This window comes from Etheostoma cragini, chromosome 12 (assembly GCF_013103735.1).
Source record: "Etheostoma cragini isolate CJK2018 chromosome 12, CSU_Ecrag_1.0, whole genome shotgun sequence".
Taxonomy (NCBI): Eukaryota; Metazoa; Chordata; class Actinopteri; order Perciformes; family Percidae; genus Etheostoma; species Etheostoma cragini.
Window position 1 is genome coordinate 14,195,092 of NC_048418.1, and position 18,243 is coordinate 14,213,334.

Sequence of the window (18,243 nt, forward strand, 5' to 3'; positions counted from 1 at the left end):
CGAAAAAAAGAAATTAAAACATAGACAAATGGTAGTTGCCGGCTAATCAGTTGTTAGTTTGCATCAATTGCACTTTTGTATTTTCAATTCTTTTGTGTTTTTAGTTCACTACACTGCCCTGGACTTCAACAAGAGAAGGGAAATGGGACGCTCCCATCACAGTACAATACTGTACAATGTCTCAATTATACATGTAGTTAATCCCACAAGAAAAATGACAGTAATTCATTTGAGCAATACATTTTTCATTTCTGCAAAAAGAACACAAAGACATGTAGCCTAGGGCATTTTGAAGAGAGAAAAAAAATGTATCAGCAAAAGAGCCAAATTACAGAAAAATAAGACCCTATTTTATCCAAATACTCAATATGTTTTAAAGAATTTTTAATCTTTTAAAAAATTTGAATCAAATTCTTTAAACCCAACAATCCCTTATTTATAATTTATTATATTTAATTCCTATACCACACATTGTTTGCTCAGGAAGTTTTGTGAATAATATTTATTTTTTCCCTGTTAGGATTTGATGTTTTGTAATGTGAAATGCTTTTTTGTGGAACGATATTAGTATGATATGAAATTGTATTGTATTTTCATTTTTCTTTTACATTAAAATGTAATGCTTTTTTTTCAGTTGAAGTAGTTTGTAAATTGAAACTTCCTATTACTTTTACTATTTCATAATAAACAGATATGCGCTGTGTTGTACAGTTTGTGTATGGTAGAAATAAACTTTTCAAATGGTTGTCTGTTGTCTCAAAGCTTCTGAAGTCCACTGTCAGTCAAGTATAAACCCAGTCACCCAAGAAGGCTCCAGTTAGGTATCACGTTTCCTTAGGCATTGGCACCACCTGGTGGTGAATACCTGGTATTACATCTAGAGGAAACAGGAAGAGACTAATGGAGTCAAGCTACTAAGAGCTGCTTAAGTGATAAATTAAAAGAAAAAGGTTAAATATGCTGACCATGTGATTGTAACGTCCTGGTGCATGTCATCCCCCTGCATTACCTTCATTTTATCTCTCCACACTGACCAAAAATACATTAAATCTATCAAAATATATGGCACACTACAATCCCCTTCAATGTATGCAATTTAGGCCTGCAAATAATGACTTTTTTTTTTTTTTAAATCACTTAATCCCCCAATTATGTTCTCAATCACTTAATTAACACATTAATTACAATTCAGAACTAACGTTGTTCGGAATTGTAAGTCATTGGGTCATTTTTTTTTAAACAAACATACACACTAAACATCAATCAATTATCAAAACTGTGGCTGATGAAATTTCTGTCAAACGACTAGGCTAATTTTTTACTTTATTAATGGAGAATCTAGTTTGGTCGCCCATGTATAATAGGTGACAAGAGACACAAGTCAGACAACATATGAAAACACACTGCCACAACAGTAGTAACACTAACACACCACTCATAGATACTCAAAGAGGATATTAGTGTAGCGCAAGTGAAACAATAACAGAAAACGAAACCAATAAAATTAAATATAAAATGAAACCTTGAACATAAACATCATAAAAGTATCCAATACAAAAAAAACATATCTCAGTTAGTTCGCACAGCTGTGACACTTGAGTTGTACAAACAATCTTGAACCTCAACGCGCTAACTCTACATGTTACACTTTAAAGACTAAACCACCAATAAAGGAGATAGCCTTCAAACTATCAAAAAGTATGGTTTGAACTCTGAAACCATTCCTAATTAATCAGGAGTCAGTTGCAGAAGCAACCTTTTTTTATTTAACTTTAATCCTTTTTCGATCATCATCAGTGATCTTGTTACCCTACCACGCAATGATTGCAATCATGGATGTTTCAGAGATACAAGTGAGTATTACACACACGCAGAAATGTCTTCCAATACATATTTAAGTCTCTGTATCTTTCATGCATTTATTGACTTACATTCGAGTGCGAAATAAGAGTCAGGATATGCAAGGTGCCATTGAAACAAAGACAGCATTTCACCCAGATAAGTTTCACTTGTGGTGTAGTCACAACACAACATTCAAAATATGAGGCTGTTGGCTCACATTCAACACCACCACACAGAGTTTCTGTCTTGGCACTTGTGGCCCTGTCTTCCTGTAATGTATATGCTGTGTGTGTTAACTGTGAGAGTGTTGGTACAGATATATTAAGAAGCTTGATGGCCACATACATACTCTCACCCCAGCTAACCCTGCTGTAGTCAACAATGTCTGTTAATAATACAGATGATTACAATATATTTGGTTTAATGTTAGAAGCAAGTGTAACAAAATCCAGGATCTTGCTTTTATTTTATTTTTTTTAAAGTAATATTTGTTGAAAGCCTTAAATACAATTGAGGACACTGAAGGCAGCGTGGAGAAGGTGCATGAAAAATATTCAGTAAAATCAGAAAGATTTTTTCGGTGGTTAGTCAAAATTCACTTAGTGTTGTTGAGTATCCTGACCTCAGTATTTCTAAAATCCTGGTTCTGATTTCAGATATCACATATTATTTATGATATAACAAACAGGGCCATAACAGGTCCAACTAATCAGCATCTCCCCTCCAAGTATGGCCTGAGTTACACACTAAATGATCCTGCTATATGAGCAGTATTCTATTGCTTGAAACTTAAATGAACCCACGTTAAACTGACAGCGACCTCGTATATTTATGGTCATGCAAGTAAAGCTCAATACGTCTGTGTTATGCATTGAAACCACCAACTGAGGACGTTAACAAATTTGTCACTCCTAGAAACACCAAAGCTGCAGAGCTCTACTCAGACAACTTTGGCAACTAATCAACCATAATGTTTTCTGATCTAAAAACAAGTTGGGCTGGAAAAACCAGAGAATTGCCTTTTAATATTCCATATAAAATACTAGTGTACTATCTTTGCCGTTGTTGTAGAAACGTATATGCAGACCTTCGGGCTCCAGCACTCTAAACAAAGACACTGAAATCAGAAAAAAAGTGCGGCTTGGATTGAAAGTTAATTTTCGTGAACTGCCTACATATCTTGAACACAAAACATTCTTCTTGAAAACACGTAACCTATAGTATTATCAAAAGATGAGGTGGAGCAAGGTCGCTGAAACCTGGCCTGTCTGCTGGGGATCGTCCATTCCCAGACTTCCAGAACAGGCAAGAAAACCAGCTGCACGCTAAATTTAAACCTTTCCTCTGGGGAACTGTGAGGTTACAAGGTGGGTGAAACTTTCCAGGAAATTTAAAATGATGCACTCCTCTCTTAAAGGACATAATAATGAACAGGCTTGTCACAGTGTGGCCAGCTACAGTATAATATTCCTGAACTTCTTACTCTGTTTGTTTTTAGTCAACCTTTTTCGGAGAGAGATGATAAAAAAAAAAAAAAATCTGTTGTCTGTAGTGCAGTCTATATCATATCATATATAAGTAGGCTAGTACATGCAGGGCCTGCACTAAGCTAGAGGTAGAAGAGCCTTTGAAATAGTAAAAAACTAGGTAGAATTATTTTAAAATAAATGCTATCCTGGACAGATAATTGATTATGACGGACTGATTGACCCAACTAATATCTGCATGTGAAAAATATATAGTGTTCAATAGAAGGATACATATTGTGGATGCATGTGAGTAACAGTGCCTGCCTCTATCGACATGTTAAACCACGTGACGTGTGTTTACATCCTCTCAGCTGCTTCTGTCGTCTTCTTCTTCACTTCGACACAACGCCTCGCCGTAAGTTTACCTTTTCATCCGAACCAGCTACCTGATTAGCAGAGTTTACTAGCAGTCAGCCTTTAAAAGGACACTGCTAACGTATGAAAGTCAGTGACCGTCGCATTACACTGAGCATCCAGTTACAAGGAGTAAGTAAATGCGACACGGCATTGTTGTGAGTATTTGTATGTATTCATTAGTTTGTGTATGTGAGTTAGCTAGCTGGGTTTGTAGAGTTGGCAGCGTAATAATTGTGTTAGCTTCATCAAAAGGTGACACTCCACACTCGCTGTTTTTGTGTGTTTGCTAGCTGCAGGATAAAGACGTGAGATTACCTAACCTGCTTTGTCTGTTTTGATGATGGCGCACTCAGGCCCACAAAAGTGAACGTAAGCCAGATTTATTGGCAACTTCGATGGCGTTGTCCCGACATATATGTAAACGTAAAACACTTTAATGTAAAACCAATTTTACCAACATTTGCAAAACTGACATATTTTGCTTTTTTATTTTGATGTGTGTGCGGTTTCTAGTTTATAAGCGGAAGAAACTCCGAGGAATCAATGCTATGTTTTTTTCGTGGGATTTTTCCACAGCAGTTCAAATCCAACATGCAAGGATATTTCAGTCTCTCTTTTTTCCTTTTATTTATAACATACTTAGCTAGCTAGTCTCTGCTATAAGATTGAGGTTAATCGCACTGCAGAGAGCTGGCCAGCAGCGTTCATGGTCGACAAGTAGGAACAAAAGCTGTGTATGCACAAGCACACAGTCTCTGTTTAGTATTTGTCAACTCGTGTAATGCATGCTTCTCTCGCCATGTATTTCTCACAGAAGTGGTCAGGTAGGATTTAAGAAAACAGCGGTGACTAATCTCGCTTGAAAACGTTTCATGAAAACGCTGTTGTTTTGCTCCATCGTCACACGCAGTGCAGAAAGTGTCCAGGCCGCTGATTGGCTGATGCGCCGCTGTCTGTGTGGCAACTGCAGCACGTGATCAAGTGGAGAGCTGATTGGCTTCACCAGGTGTCAGTTTTGGGGCTAGAAACATCTGTATGACGTGAAGCAACCACGTCCCTGCTATAAGTTTGTGTGAAGGTGTGTTCAATAATATTAGAAACACCTTAGAAAATAATGCAAAGTACCATACAGTTGAATAAACAAGACTAGGGGCCCTATCTTGCACCTGACGCAGCGCAAAGCCCGACGCAAGTGTCTTCGCTAGTTCAAGTCCGACGCAGTTAATTTCCTATCCAGCGCCCACATGATTTGAATGAAATGCACCTCGCCCATCTGTGCGCCAATGGGCATGCTTGGTCTTACAGAGAGGTGTGTTCAGGTGCATTCTTTGTGTATTGCTATCTTGGTTCAGCGGAACTTGATCGCACTATTGACCAACAAAAACCTGTTATGAAGTCAGTAACTTAGCATTTCATTGTTATTTTAACAGAGCATCAGTAAAATGTGCCTATGCTCCTTTACGGCGAGTGCACTATAATTGTTACACACAAAAACATGCAAAAGATTAAAAATAAAAACATTACAGTGTGACAATAGGGCCTTATTTTTAGATAAAAGCCTACCCTCGGGGTGCAACTATGGCATTGTAGCACGTCTAGATCGTGTATTACATTTAAGTAAATTAGGTCTCTACTTTTACTGTGTTGCAAAACCGCATCCAATTAATGGAAAGATGATGCTGTGTGTCAAAAAAACTCCAGTTCATGTAACATTTTGATTTACATTATACCCTAGGGGCATGTGTAACTATTTATTATTTATGTTGTAACTGAGCTCAGTCATGCAACTACTTTTATTTTAGTAATGCATAAGGAATAACTCAAGTATCATTAATAATTGGTATTTAATTAGTAATCATTTATGGTTAAGTTTGAACTTACGCACAGGTGGTGCTTCTTTATTGTCAATATCCATTTATCTGCCAATTACATTCTTGTTTGTTCTTTATAAAAAAATGGTTAAATGTTCTTTCACAATTTAAAAATTCAGTTAACGGTCACATGCAAAGAAAAGCAGCAGATCCTCACAACTGAATCATCTACTGTACACAAATCCTAATGACTAGGGCCGCAATTAAGTTATTCTTTGGTCAAGTTAGTTTTATATATAAAATGCGCCCAAAGAGGCATCTTTAAATGTCTTATTTCATTCCAAAAGCCCAAATATATTCTGTTTAATACAAATATATGAAAGGACATCTTGGCATTTCAGAAGTTGGAAACAATTGTTTGCCAGTTCTCTTTTTAGAAAAGACTAAGGACTATTTAAAGTCATCAAAATTGTTGCCAATGACAGTAATTGTCTGTCAATCTACTAATCAATTATTCCACTAGAACCTTTAGCTCCTGTTAAAGTGTTTGCAGCATTGTAAGACACTTATAGTTAATGGCCTTGGGATGCAATCATTCTCATCACACATTAGAGAAACAAAAACAGATAAATAAAATGTATGCAATGCAAGACCGAGTTGCAGGTTCATCCAGGTGCCACAAATTGAAGGAAAGATACATCTGGTTGAGTTGAAAATGTTTATTCCAAAACTGTATGACCTCTTTAAAAATAAATATGCAGAGTCAATAGGATCAAAAAGTGACCACCAAAGTCCTGGTAAATCTTGAAAATTTGAGTTGCTTCCGTTTCACACTCACATGGTTCCTGTCGCCTGGTATAACTAACGTTTCTACTGTCGCATCATCTGGCTGTTTGTGGCTATTTAACTCAGTCTAGTGGTCAAAGTTGCATAAAGATTGTTACTACTAGCCTGGGGATGGAGTCAGAGGAAAGTCCCATTGTTACCCAGATTAAAAGGATTTATCCTCAACTAGTACTGAGCATAACAATCTTCAGGTTTTCATGCCAGTCCTTTTATATTCCAGTCTGAGGACGATACTAAAGGAATGGCTCGTTATGGTGAGCGACTCGTTAGAATATGGGACATCTTGGGTAGTTGTCGGAATGAAAGTCTTGATCTTATACTACCAAACATTGCCAAAAACTTTATAACTAGAGAGGAAGACATACCACTGTAATGGATTTTTAGGATCGGATAGACAACTGATTTGTACCAAAAGAAGATCAATGTGGCCTTTTAACAGAAATGGAAAAATGCTCTATGTTCAAGAAAGCATGAACTTGCGGGCGCCCGGATAGCTCAGTTGGTAGAGCGGGCCCCCATACAGAGGTTTACTCCTCGACGCAGCGGGCCAGAGTTTGACTCCAGCCTCCAGCCCTTTGCTGCATGTCATTCCCCCTCTCTCTCCCCTTTCATTTTTTCAACTTCCCTGTCAATAAAGGCCAAAAAAAAACTTTAAACCATAAACTATCGGACAGTAACTATCTGCCCTAAAACATGAAATTAGACATCATGTGTAAAGGGTTTCCTCTAGGTTTGACACTAGCGCAGAGGTCAGCACTGTAGGTTATTGAACCGTATTCAGCAAACATCACAGTATTCCTCTGTTTAGATTTTGAGGTATATTATGTAAAACTTCCATGGAACAGTGGTGCTAGAAAAACAGGTCATAGGGTGACCAAAATCATCATGATTTATGTTGTGCATGCCCTTGGAATTCATTAGTTTTTGAGGAAAAGGTAATATTTGAAGTGTTGTTTTGATTTACAATACAATGTACAGGTGTTATTTATCTCACTCACTACGAAGAGAAACAAAACACAGGTAATTATTAGTTGCTTCTTTGCACAGAGAAATATGCTGGTGTATGACTTGAATAACATTCATTTTGGATACCTTTTTATTTTTTGAGGAAACACGAGTGCGTCTGAGGAATTTGTATTTTGGGGAGTGTTTGCTCACATGTATTACTAAAATAAATAAAGTTTGACATTGCAGAGAAAAATGTCACTGGATTTATTTTCCCTACAGCTAGATCTCATTTATTACACGTTATATTATCCTTTGATGTTTATTCTTCAATGTCAACCTAATAAGGGTGTGACGAGATCTCGCGAGATTAAAACGTGACGAGATTTCTCGTCGAGGTGAAAAGTTGTCTCGTGAGGCGATGTGATGTCAGCGTGATGGAACGTGAAATTACTATTGAAGATCCCCCTGCCACTTTTAAATCATTTGTGTGGCAACGTTTTGGTTTTCCTGCAGAAATGATAAACGGCGAAAGAGTGACAGACAAGACGAACACAATATGTAAACATTGTAAGAAAAAAATGCCGTATACCGCGGCTAACACGAGCACTATGCAAAAACACTGTTTGCATTTAAAGTGTTATTTTTCTGTTGTTATTTACAAATTTATTTTATTTATACTGTTTATTTTTTTATGTTCGGCTTGTGGAAAGGAGTTAGATTTCTCGTGTGTAATTGTACAGGGCAGAAGCCAGTTGGTAGAGTTTATACAAAACATTTTGCAGTGTTTGCACGTCCTTTACTGCATATAATTCATTAAAATAGTAAAAAAAAAGTTAAATAACATTCATCATTAATAGTTGATTTCAAAATGCACCTAAATTGTTTTGCATTTTGTGATTTTTCAGTTGAGTCATCGAGGATTTCTTTAAATTTTTAAAAAAAATCTCGTCTCGTTCGCATGAACCCAATCTCGTGATGTGTCTCGTCTCGTGGAGTAAGCGTCTCGTCACACCCCTAGAACCTAACATGCTCACATTTCTGCTGCAGTGGATATAGGAAAAAACATTCACTCACCGGAGTCAAGAAATGTAAATTCACAGGCAAGATTTGAATGTTTACAAAAACTATGTGTATTGCAGCTTTAAAGACAAATCATTACAAAAAAAGTTGCTGTCATTACAACATGACAAATGCAAACATGAGACAGTAGATTTGACATTCATTGAAACACATTTGATTGTACTACTATATATTGCAGAGGAATTGACGTAATCTTTTTTGCTGCTAGATCTGCATATTAGCTGATAAAATGACTAACTTTAAGCTGTAAATGCCGGTAATCATGAAGATTATCAGTGTACCTCGCACAGGTCTGCTGATTGGCAGTGTGTACATGCCGGTTTGCTGCCTAAACAGGCCTTTGGTGTTTAGTTACAGCACTAGAGTTTATCTTGTGTAGCCGGGGGATCCGTTACATGTTTCGTCATCCTGTGTGGTTCAGTGAGTTGTCCCTAGCTGGGTCATAGCAGCAAGTCATGACCTGGAACGGCGTCAATGCACTTTCCATTCACACCAGGGGCAGGACATCCAGTGTGTTTAGCAGTGAATTCCTGTTTACAAAGAGGGTTTTCTTTTCTGTACAGGAATAGCTTCACTATAGCAACAAATGTTATTACCTAGATGGTCCTTTTTGATTTATTTTAAACAATTGGGTAAATGAGGACCTCTGTTACAAGACTCTGGACTCATTGTAAGACTGTACAGCAGTGACCAAAAGCAATTTGCTTGTAGTATAGCTACCTCACCTGACCCATTTTCTTTAAACTACAGGTAACTCAAATGACTAAGCAACAAAGAGGGGGTAGAGGGGAAAAACTAGGGGAAAAAATACACTTTTGTACAATTAGTGATGGGGAGTGAATCAACGATTCTTTTTGTCTGTGAGAAAGAGCCAATGGAAAATTACGCTTACCAAGCCTCTACTACAAAGTCACCCCTGAATTTAATCTTTATTAGCTGAGTCAGATGTGGAGATGCTGAGAAGGCAGAGAGGCAATCCAAGACCTGTCTCCCTCGGCTGCATCTCCAGCTATACCCTTTCACTCTGTGCCAGTATGGGGCATTTAGTCATCAAAGCATCAATAAAATGTGTAAAAACCATCATGTGGTAGGAATTTTCTTTTTATTGCTACAATGTGGTACTTAATAGCATCACATATTGAAGCCGGTAGCACAGCATTCACAATTTAAGTAACTTTCAGATCAGCAAAGATCAGTTTTAATTAACCAGATTGAGTGAAGCAGTAAATTATTGGCATTTGACTATTCAATAAACTAATTGTTTCAGCTCTAAAAACAATGTATTCAGTATACAGCAAATTACATTGTGCATGTTGGACATAGTATGATATTTTAAAATGTATATGCAGGAAAATCTCAGCTGTAACAAAGGATGGCTCTGTTCCATAAAGCTCTGCTAGTGAGCCATCATGTATTATACCAGGGACCATAAACCTAAATTGTATAGAGCCATCATGAAGAATATCTGTTGTGAAGAAGGCCTATATGCTCTAAATATGAGTAAACAACTGGTGTAAGGGAAGAGGTTAATCTCTGTGAAGTGGAGGCAATTTTTTATATGCAATATAGTAATCTGAAGGCTCCCTTTTACGAGTTCGCAAATTATATGATCAATTAAAAGGCCCTGGACACCCACACAGGTGTCTTAGTTGTTCTGGCTGATTAGACCTCTTCCCAGGACTGTGTGGGGGTGTAAAGACCGATTGAGTGACATCTTCCTGAGCCTCCTTTTAGCTTTGTTGCATCTGTTAGGGCAGGACAAATGACATCTTTATCACCCTTATTGGTAGATGAAATTTGTGACGTAATAAATTCCTTTCAAAGCTCCGGCCCCCCTTCAACCAGAGCAGAGTCTAATCAGCCAGAAAAACTGAAATCACCTTTTGTGGGTTTACAGAGGCTTTAATGTTGTATTAGTGGATTGTTTTCAAACAATGACCTGCTGGTGAGTATATGGTTTGCTATAAATATGCAAATGAATATGGCTACAGTTATTTCTTTGGATCTTAAAAAAAAAAAAAAAAGACTTCATCCTGAAAGGAAATTTACATTCATTCTTTAGTCTGTTAATTTTTTTTTTTCAAAAAGGTGATCCCAGTTGTGGGAGAAGATAAATACATCTATTCTTTCATCAGTAGCCATTGTATTTCTTAACAGGCACGTTGCCCTAACGTGTTTATTTATTATTCCTCAGGTCACCGTCTGCCTGGACATGTCCAAAGTTTAAACTCTGACGGTCGAGGAGTCACACCGGCAGCATCCTTCAGGTCGGCCGTTCATCTCCATGCCAGTCTGAGGAGGAATCACTTAGCCTGAGTACGACTTTGGTCCTTGTGTTTCCTTTTCTCTTTTCACCATGGGGGGAGCCGTGAGCGCTGGGGAGGACAATGACGACCTCATTGATAATCTGAAGGAGGCCCAGTATATCCGCACAGAAAAAGTTGAACAGGCTTTCCGAGCCATAGACCGTGGTGACTACTACCTGGACGGCTACAGGGACAGTGCCTACAAAGACTTGGCGTGGAAGCACGGCAACATCCACCTGTCTGCTCCGTGTATATACTCCGAGGTGATGGAGGCCCTTAAACTGCAGCCTGGACTTTCTTTCCTCAATCTGGGCAGTGGAACTGGCTACCTGAGCACAATGGTTGCCCTTATCATAGGTAAGCATAGTGTACCCAGCTGTGTTTATCATGTGTGGGAAGTGCTCAGGTGTTCTGTAAAATCTAGGTTAAATAAATTTACTATACTAAAGTACACTGTGTGAACACAAATCACCATCAGTGATAATAGGACTGCTAGGATTTAAATTTGATAATGACAATTATTTTTCAGATTTATGGAAAAATGGTGTGGTCTGCCCAAGGCACCATCTACAAATTGCTTGTTTCCTCAACAACCCAAAACTCAAACAAAATCAGCAAATCAGGAAAATGAATAAAATTATAAGCAATTTTCAAAATAGGTGCACTAATTTGTCAATCAGTACAAAAAAATAATTGTTTCAGCTCTCCATGAAAGCACAATAGGTAGTATGTAATGCTATGATGGAATTGTTTTTAAAGAAAATACTGTTCCTGTTTTTGTTTTCTTTCATTTCAAGGACCATTTGGTGTGAACCATGGAGTTGAGCTCCATAAGGACGTAGTTGAATATGCCAGAGAGAAACTTGATGATTTCATAAAGAATAGTGACAGCTTTGATAAGTAAGTACATGCTTTAAAGGAATATTTAATTTAGGCAAATATGTTAATTTGCTTTCTTGCCGAAAGTGTGATGGAAAGGTCAACAACACTCTCAAATCTGTCTGGAAATTATAAGGCTAAAGCCAGCAGCTGGTTAGCCCAGCTTAACATAATGCCAGAACAGCAACCCTGGCACTGTCTTAACAATACAAAATCTGGCTACCAGCACCTCCTAAAGCTTGTGTTAGATAATGTCTTGTTTGTTTATTAACAAAGTTAAAGACATAACATGTCATTTAATGACCTTTTAGGTTAGCTTATTTCTTTTAACAAAAACTGTATGTGTTCAAACCACAGGCACGAGTAGCAGTTTTACATGGTAGTTTTTCCATTGTGGGCCATATACACTACCGGTCAAAAGTTTGGGGTCACTTACAAATTTCCATTTCACTCCATTATAGACAGGATACCAGCTGATCTGGGTGGCTGATCTTTAATGCAATATCTACATTTCCCATTATCAGCAACCATTCATCCAATGTTCCAAAGGCACATTATGTTTACTAATTGATATTATTTTAAAAAACTAACTAAGGAAACATTAAACAACCCTTTTGCAATTATGTAAGCACATCATGTAATCTGGAAACTGCTGCCTTGGTTAAAAAAAACAAGGGAACTGATCTCAGCTGGGATTCTGTCTATAATGGAGTCCAATGGAAATTTGTTAGTGACCCCAAACTTTTGACTGGTAGTGTAAGACTTTGTCTTGCAAATTAAATACAATTCATCTAATCTGCATAATGATGTCATAATTCACAAATGCAATGAGCCTGAAAAAAACTTACTCACTAAACTTTCTTCACAGGTTTGAGTTCTGTGAACCCGTCTTTGTGGTGGGGAATTGCCTTGAAATCTCAGCAGACAGTCACCAATACGATCGCATCTATTGTGGCGCAGGAGTGCAGAAATACCATGAAAATTACATGAAAGTACTGCTCAAAATTGGAGGTGTTTTGGTGATGCCTATAGAGGATCAGGTAAGTGCTTCGAGCTATCAGAACCATACATAATCGACACATCACGATTTATATTCAAAATGCTAACACATGAGGGAAAACTGTAAAATAGCTTTGACCTACAAGACTGGTTATGCAACTTATGAAACTTTCACATGCATTATTGAGCCACAACTGCCACTGGATTTGAGAAGCTGCCCAAGGAGCCCAAACATGGCTGTATAAACACATGTTTTATTTAAAAGGGTGGATGTGTGAGTGTGGCCAGACTGTGGGGCATGTAAGAGGGCATTTTGAATTTTGGGAAAGTGTTGGAGAAAATGGTTGGCAGGAACTTTTTCTAGTAAGGAGGGTAATTATCTTGACAAATTAATGGTCAAGGAATTTAAAAGGAAAAAGAAGTACATCATGACTAAGATTGGATAATTGGATTAGGTTGTCGGTGCACTCGGAAATTTGTTCAGAAAAGAAAGCAATCACGTGTTAAGCTGTGTTTAAAAAAAATGGCCTGTGCACACTTAATGGGGGGCAGTGGCTCAGTCTGAAGGGAGTTGGGTTGGGAACCGACGGGTGGTTAGTACAAGTCCCCGTATGGACCAAAGTACAACTCAGGGTGCTGGTCCAGCACTGGCAGCCCACTCACTCTGACATCCCTCCATTTGTGCATGAATACGTCTGGATAATGTGTGTATTATAGGCCTGTGTGCAGTAATTACTTAAAAAACATGTAAAATGTAATTTCTCCACTGGAGATCAATAAACAGTATGCATTATAACGAATGGACAAATTCACATTTTGATCAGAGATCTAAAATCTTCAGAGATTTACAGATCTGTGAAATCTAAACCGCATGAAAATGTCATACCCATTCAGGCCATGGCCACAATAGTGTGAATAATTAATAAATAAAAATCTTGTTTTTTCTCTTTGTTGTGGCTCTTCAGCAGCAACCAGCCAGTATACTCCCCACCTCCAAAACAAAAGCTTTTTATTATCACGGAGTGGAGAAATATAAAACAAATGGTATGGAAGGAAGGCAACATGTTTTGAAAAAGCTGGTGTACTGGATGATTGAGTATATTGAGTACTATGTGAAGAAGCAAGCTTTAAACTCATCTTCTATATTATATATAGCAATTAATCACGTGATATAGATGTCGTCTTGAACTATCTGCATGTTCTTTGCTTTATGTTGGTCGGCACTCTCAAAAATATAAAAAGATTTCATACAGCAATCTCCTCACTATCCGCTAGCTGCATGTCCCCTGAACACACTGTAAAAAAGAAGAAAAAAAATCTCTTTAGATAGCCTAGGCTGCCCAAACGCCAACAAAAACAAAACTGCGCCACCCTGCACCACGAAACATTGTTCCAGCCAATAACCAACAGTAAGGATTTGGGGTGGGGGGGTTAGTGTGTGGAAAAGAGGGGACGGGATTAGGAGCAGGAAGGGGCGAGCTAGCCTCTGTTTTGTTTGACAATACTTTGAACGTCAACAAGAAGTGACATCACCCAACATTGCTGGAGGACCTTTAAATAAAACACAATGTATAACCTGCCCAGCTTAAACAGATACAATATGAATGTAATCTGTATTGTTCTATTTTTAAAGAAAAATAAGCAAACACAATTGAGACCTTGCACTCTCTGACAGTTAGGATTATTGTGTTGAATAAAGTACAACATGATGGCTATAAATGGTGAACCATACATCTGCCTTCAAGGCATCTTCAGTGTCTGCTGGTATTAATGGTTTCACCACTCCCTACCAAGATATACACTCCCTTATTATAATGCAGGATAGGTCCTTAGCCTCATGTGGTTAAATTGTGTTTTCATTATGGCCTGTGGACTGGTAATTACTTGTTATGGCTTGAACAACCAGATATGTCATCTACTGAGGGCCGTGCCTCACATATCTTACTTCTCATACCAGCAGACATTTTGACGATGTGACCGATAGATGGGTGATCTGATGATGTACACCATAACTTCGATTAAGAGAATAACACATTAGTCAATCTACAAAATTAGTTGACTATTCTTTTGCTAATTGAATCATATTTTCAAGCAAAAATGAACATGCATGAAACATTTCATGGCTACAGCCTCTAAGTGTCAGAATTTGTTTTACATTATAGTATACTAAAGACATTTGTTTTGTTTTTTTACATTTTATGGACCAAACAATCCCATCAATTAATGGGGAACATAATTTGCGGATGAATGGACTATGAAAAAAAATCTGTTTATGTACTCTTATTCTTTTAATATATCTAGGAGTTATTGGTCATTGTGGACAGTGTTGCAAAATAATAGCAGAACTGATTGATGGCAATTTTAGATTTTTCTAAATTAATTGGATACATTTAAACTTAAGTTTGGGACTTTTTTTAGATTAGAAACTGATAAATTAAGGTCAATTTATTTTGTATGATTCTTGCATTATTGCAATAAAGATTTTTTTTTTATTGTAAATTTGTATTTAAATGTGTTCATCCAGTAACAATTTCTCATTTTACGTTGATAAAATCCATACATCCGTGTTGCAATATGGATAAAATCCAAAAAATTTCAATTCATATCGTCCACCCTTAGCGTCCATTCATTTGTACACCTTAAAAAGCTACTGCACTGTCTTGTTGATGCTCAGACCTTTCTCAGTCTCTTAGTTCTTTAAGTTATTTGGTCACATACAAAGCAAGTGTGGAAATAGTTAATTTTCCATGCACCTTTTTGATACAGCAAGTTTGCAAATATAACAGTTTTCCTTCTCAACTGGCAAGGTTTATCTTTGGTTACACAGTGTGTACATTTGCCAACCACAATGAACATGTATAATCTGAATAAGATTATCAGATGGGAATATTATTTAATAAGCAAACACTATTTATACAGGGACTCAAACCAACCGTGTCCCCATAAGAATAATCTGTATTGAGGTTGCGAATTTACTAAATGTGCAATAAGCAAGACATAAATATATTTTGAAGGAACCGCAGGTACAGGCCCTTAATTCTTGCTCCCGAGTGTCGCACAGTATTTCATATTTTATAAGTGTTGAGTTCAGGTTTCGTCTCTTCATGCAGCTGACCCAGATAACCAGGACTGGTCAGTGCACATGGGAGAGTAAAAACATCTTGGCGGTGTCCTTTGCCCCCTTGGACCAGCAGAGCAGAGCTGATGGAGAGAAGCCTGACGCTGTCCAGCTGCGTAAGTTCTCCAGCCTCAACTAAACAACAGGAAACCTCTCTGTGTTTTATTATGCCTAACTGGTCTTGAAGTTTAAAGCAGGAATTATTCAAAGTCAGACAGTACATTCAAAGTGATGTGACGAGACAATTCCGTCAGCAATATTTGCTTTGTCATATAAAGCTCGCCCTGCAGCTGCTCTACAGAGCCAGTGGTTCCCTTTCCTTGAAATACTGAGACTAAATTCTCTCTTTGACGGCCTCACTTGTTTATGCCGACCTAGTCTAAAGACTGGTGCAGTTTTGTGGATCGTTCTTTGCCCTAAAGGATTGTGTCATCTCTCTTTGCCCGCAGCCCCAGTGACTGTCCGCAGTCTTCAGGATCTGTCTCGGATCTACATACGCCGCACCCTCAGAAACCTGGCCAATGAGGACAGCCAAGGGAAGGGGATGGCGCAAAGAGTTCCCCAGAAGCGCAAACGCAGGCGCTGCCGACGGCGACGCATCAACACCTACGTTTTTGTAGGCAACCAGCTGATCCCTCAAATGGTGGAGAGTGAGGAGGAGGAGCATGCTGAGGAAGAACACAAGGAAGTGGAGGAGGAGGAAGAGGAGGAAAGAGACATTGGTGAAATTGAAATCCTCAAGCAAGTGAACGTGTTGAGAGACCAAATAATGGCTTTACCGCTGCCTGAGTCACTTAAAGCATTTTTGCTGTATTACAGAGAGAAATGACTGAACTCCATATCCACTCTTGACGGGTGCAGCGTCTGCTGAGATTCTTTTCTTTACTCTTCAGTACAAATGTAGCATTATTTCCATTAAATCTTGATGGCAAAACTGTAATGGAAAGATACGTCAGATAATATTGGATAATAATGTTATGATTGTCACGAGTTGTTAGTTTATGTTGACATTTTATTTTGATTTGTATGTTTAAAAAAGAAAAAGGTATACCTAAAAAAAGACAGTTTTGGAAGCCCATTTTGAGATTCAGATTTTATCACAATTTCAGGACTTCTGCTGAAATGTGTAGATAAAAAAATTGTATAATAAACAAAGATCTTTTTTGTTAAAATATGATCATGCAAAGATTTAAACCTTTTTATTGGAGTTTTTTTTAGAAGCTTTCACTTACCATCGGTGTCTAGTGATTTAATGATCACCAGAAAAGAAGCAAAAGACACTGGAAGACAAATAAGGCCAGATGTCCTCCCATTTTGAGTTAAAGAGACATCCTTTCATAATCACTACTTTTCTTGATATTTCGTCTACAGTCAATGTGTTTTGTACCTTCCTATTACAAAAGATCATTGAGAAACTAGATTGGTTAATTTTTTTTCTACAGGGCACCTTTTTAATGTAACATTTTCTACTTGGTGGTAATGTGTTTCCTCAGTTTGCATATGAATAGCTGACATCCTACTTGATATAAGGTGTTGTAGACCATCTCCATGGTTTCCCCTCCATTGTTGATGCAAATAGAATTATTAGTTTAATTACATCAGAGGTTTGAAACAATGAATTTATTACGGGTGGTTCACATTTTCAGCTTTGTTTTAGAGGGGACTGGTAAAGGGGAGATGTCAATAATGCATGAATATACTGTATAAGTGTTGGGTGTTCCTGACTTTCCTTCACATCTTATGCTTGGTCACTGGAGGTGATGTCCCAAGTGATCAAGTTTCGAAAATGTTTTGACAAAAGGAGAAAAAAAAAAGAAGGATTTTAAGAATATTTATCAGTTAGATGGCCTTGAGACAAATCTCCAATGTGTTTTTTATGCAAATGCAAAACAGAATTGCTTACGATTTTAAAGCCTTTTATATCCTGGACTGTCCTAGAAGTGTCCAACAAAGCACCTTAGTCTGCAGTCCTCAAGAAAAATCTTGAAAATCATTTGTATTGTGGACTGGACATGTTGTAATGTAAATAAATGTAAAAGTACAATTTGCTTGCAGAACTTGCCTTTTAAGTGCCAACATAGCCCATCACAGTAGGACTTCTGTGAGTTTTTTCTGGCACAATAAATTTACCCAAGCGATGGTATATTTCTACAAAATCATTCCACGGTGAGAAGAAAAAAATAAGAAAACAGCACATCACTGATAGATGTCACACTTTTTCTTCATGTTTTACGGTCATAGGCTTTGGAGATTTTGTTCATTTTACTTTGAATGCATAATTTAGAATTCCAAAAGCTGAGTTGAATGTTGTTGATATTCTATTCAATATAAAAGTGATATGTACGTATTATGATTCTGCATACAGTTTCATTTGCATTTGATTTGTGGTAGCGCCCTCTTGCTGTACTGTATCTTGACACTGGGAACTCTGTAGATCTAAACTCCACTGCTGTGTTAAATAGATAAGATATTAGTGCTATAGGTCTTAATTTTGTTCTAGTGTAATGAAAAATATTGTTTGAAAACGG

General features: G+C 37.6%; 1 protein-coding gene across 2 annotated transcripts; it reads left to right on the top strand.

Moving 5' to 3' along the window:
* Nucleotides 1-3,640: 3,640 nt before the first annotated feature.
* pcmtd1 (protein-L-isoaspartate (D-aspartate) O-methyltransferase domain containing 1) lies at nucleotides 3,641-17,884 on the top strand. Of its 2 annotated transcripts, none has more exons than XM_034888038.1 (6): nucleotides 3,641-3,883; nucleotides 10,608-11,076; nucleotides 11,517-11,619; nucleotides 12,467-12,638; nucleotides 15,708-15,831; nucleotides 16,165-17,884. In XM_034888038.1, exons 2-6 carry the CDS (start codon nucleotides 10,770-10,772, stop codon nucleotides 16,542-16,544), a joined length of 1,086 nt encoding a protein of 361 aa, XP_034743929.1. In that variant the 5' UTR covers nucleotides 3,641-3,883; nucleotides 10,608-10,769; the 3' UTR covers nucleotides 16,545-17,884. The 2 variants fall into 2 exon arrangements, with proteins under 2 accessions (XP_034743929.1, XP_034743930.1); XM_034888039.1 differs by having other exon boundaries at nucleotides 3,641-3,857.
* The last annotated feature ends 359 nt before the right edge of the window (nucleotides 17,885-18,243 follow it).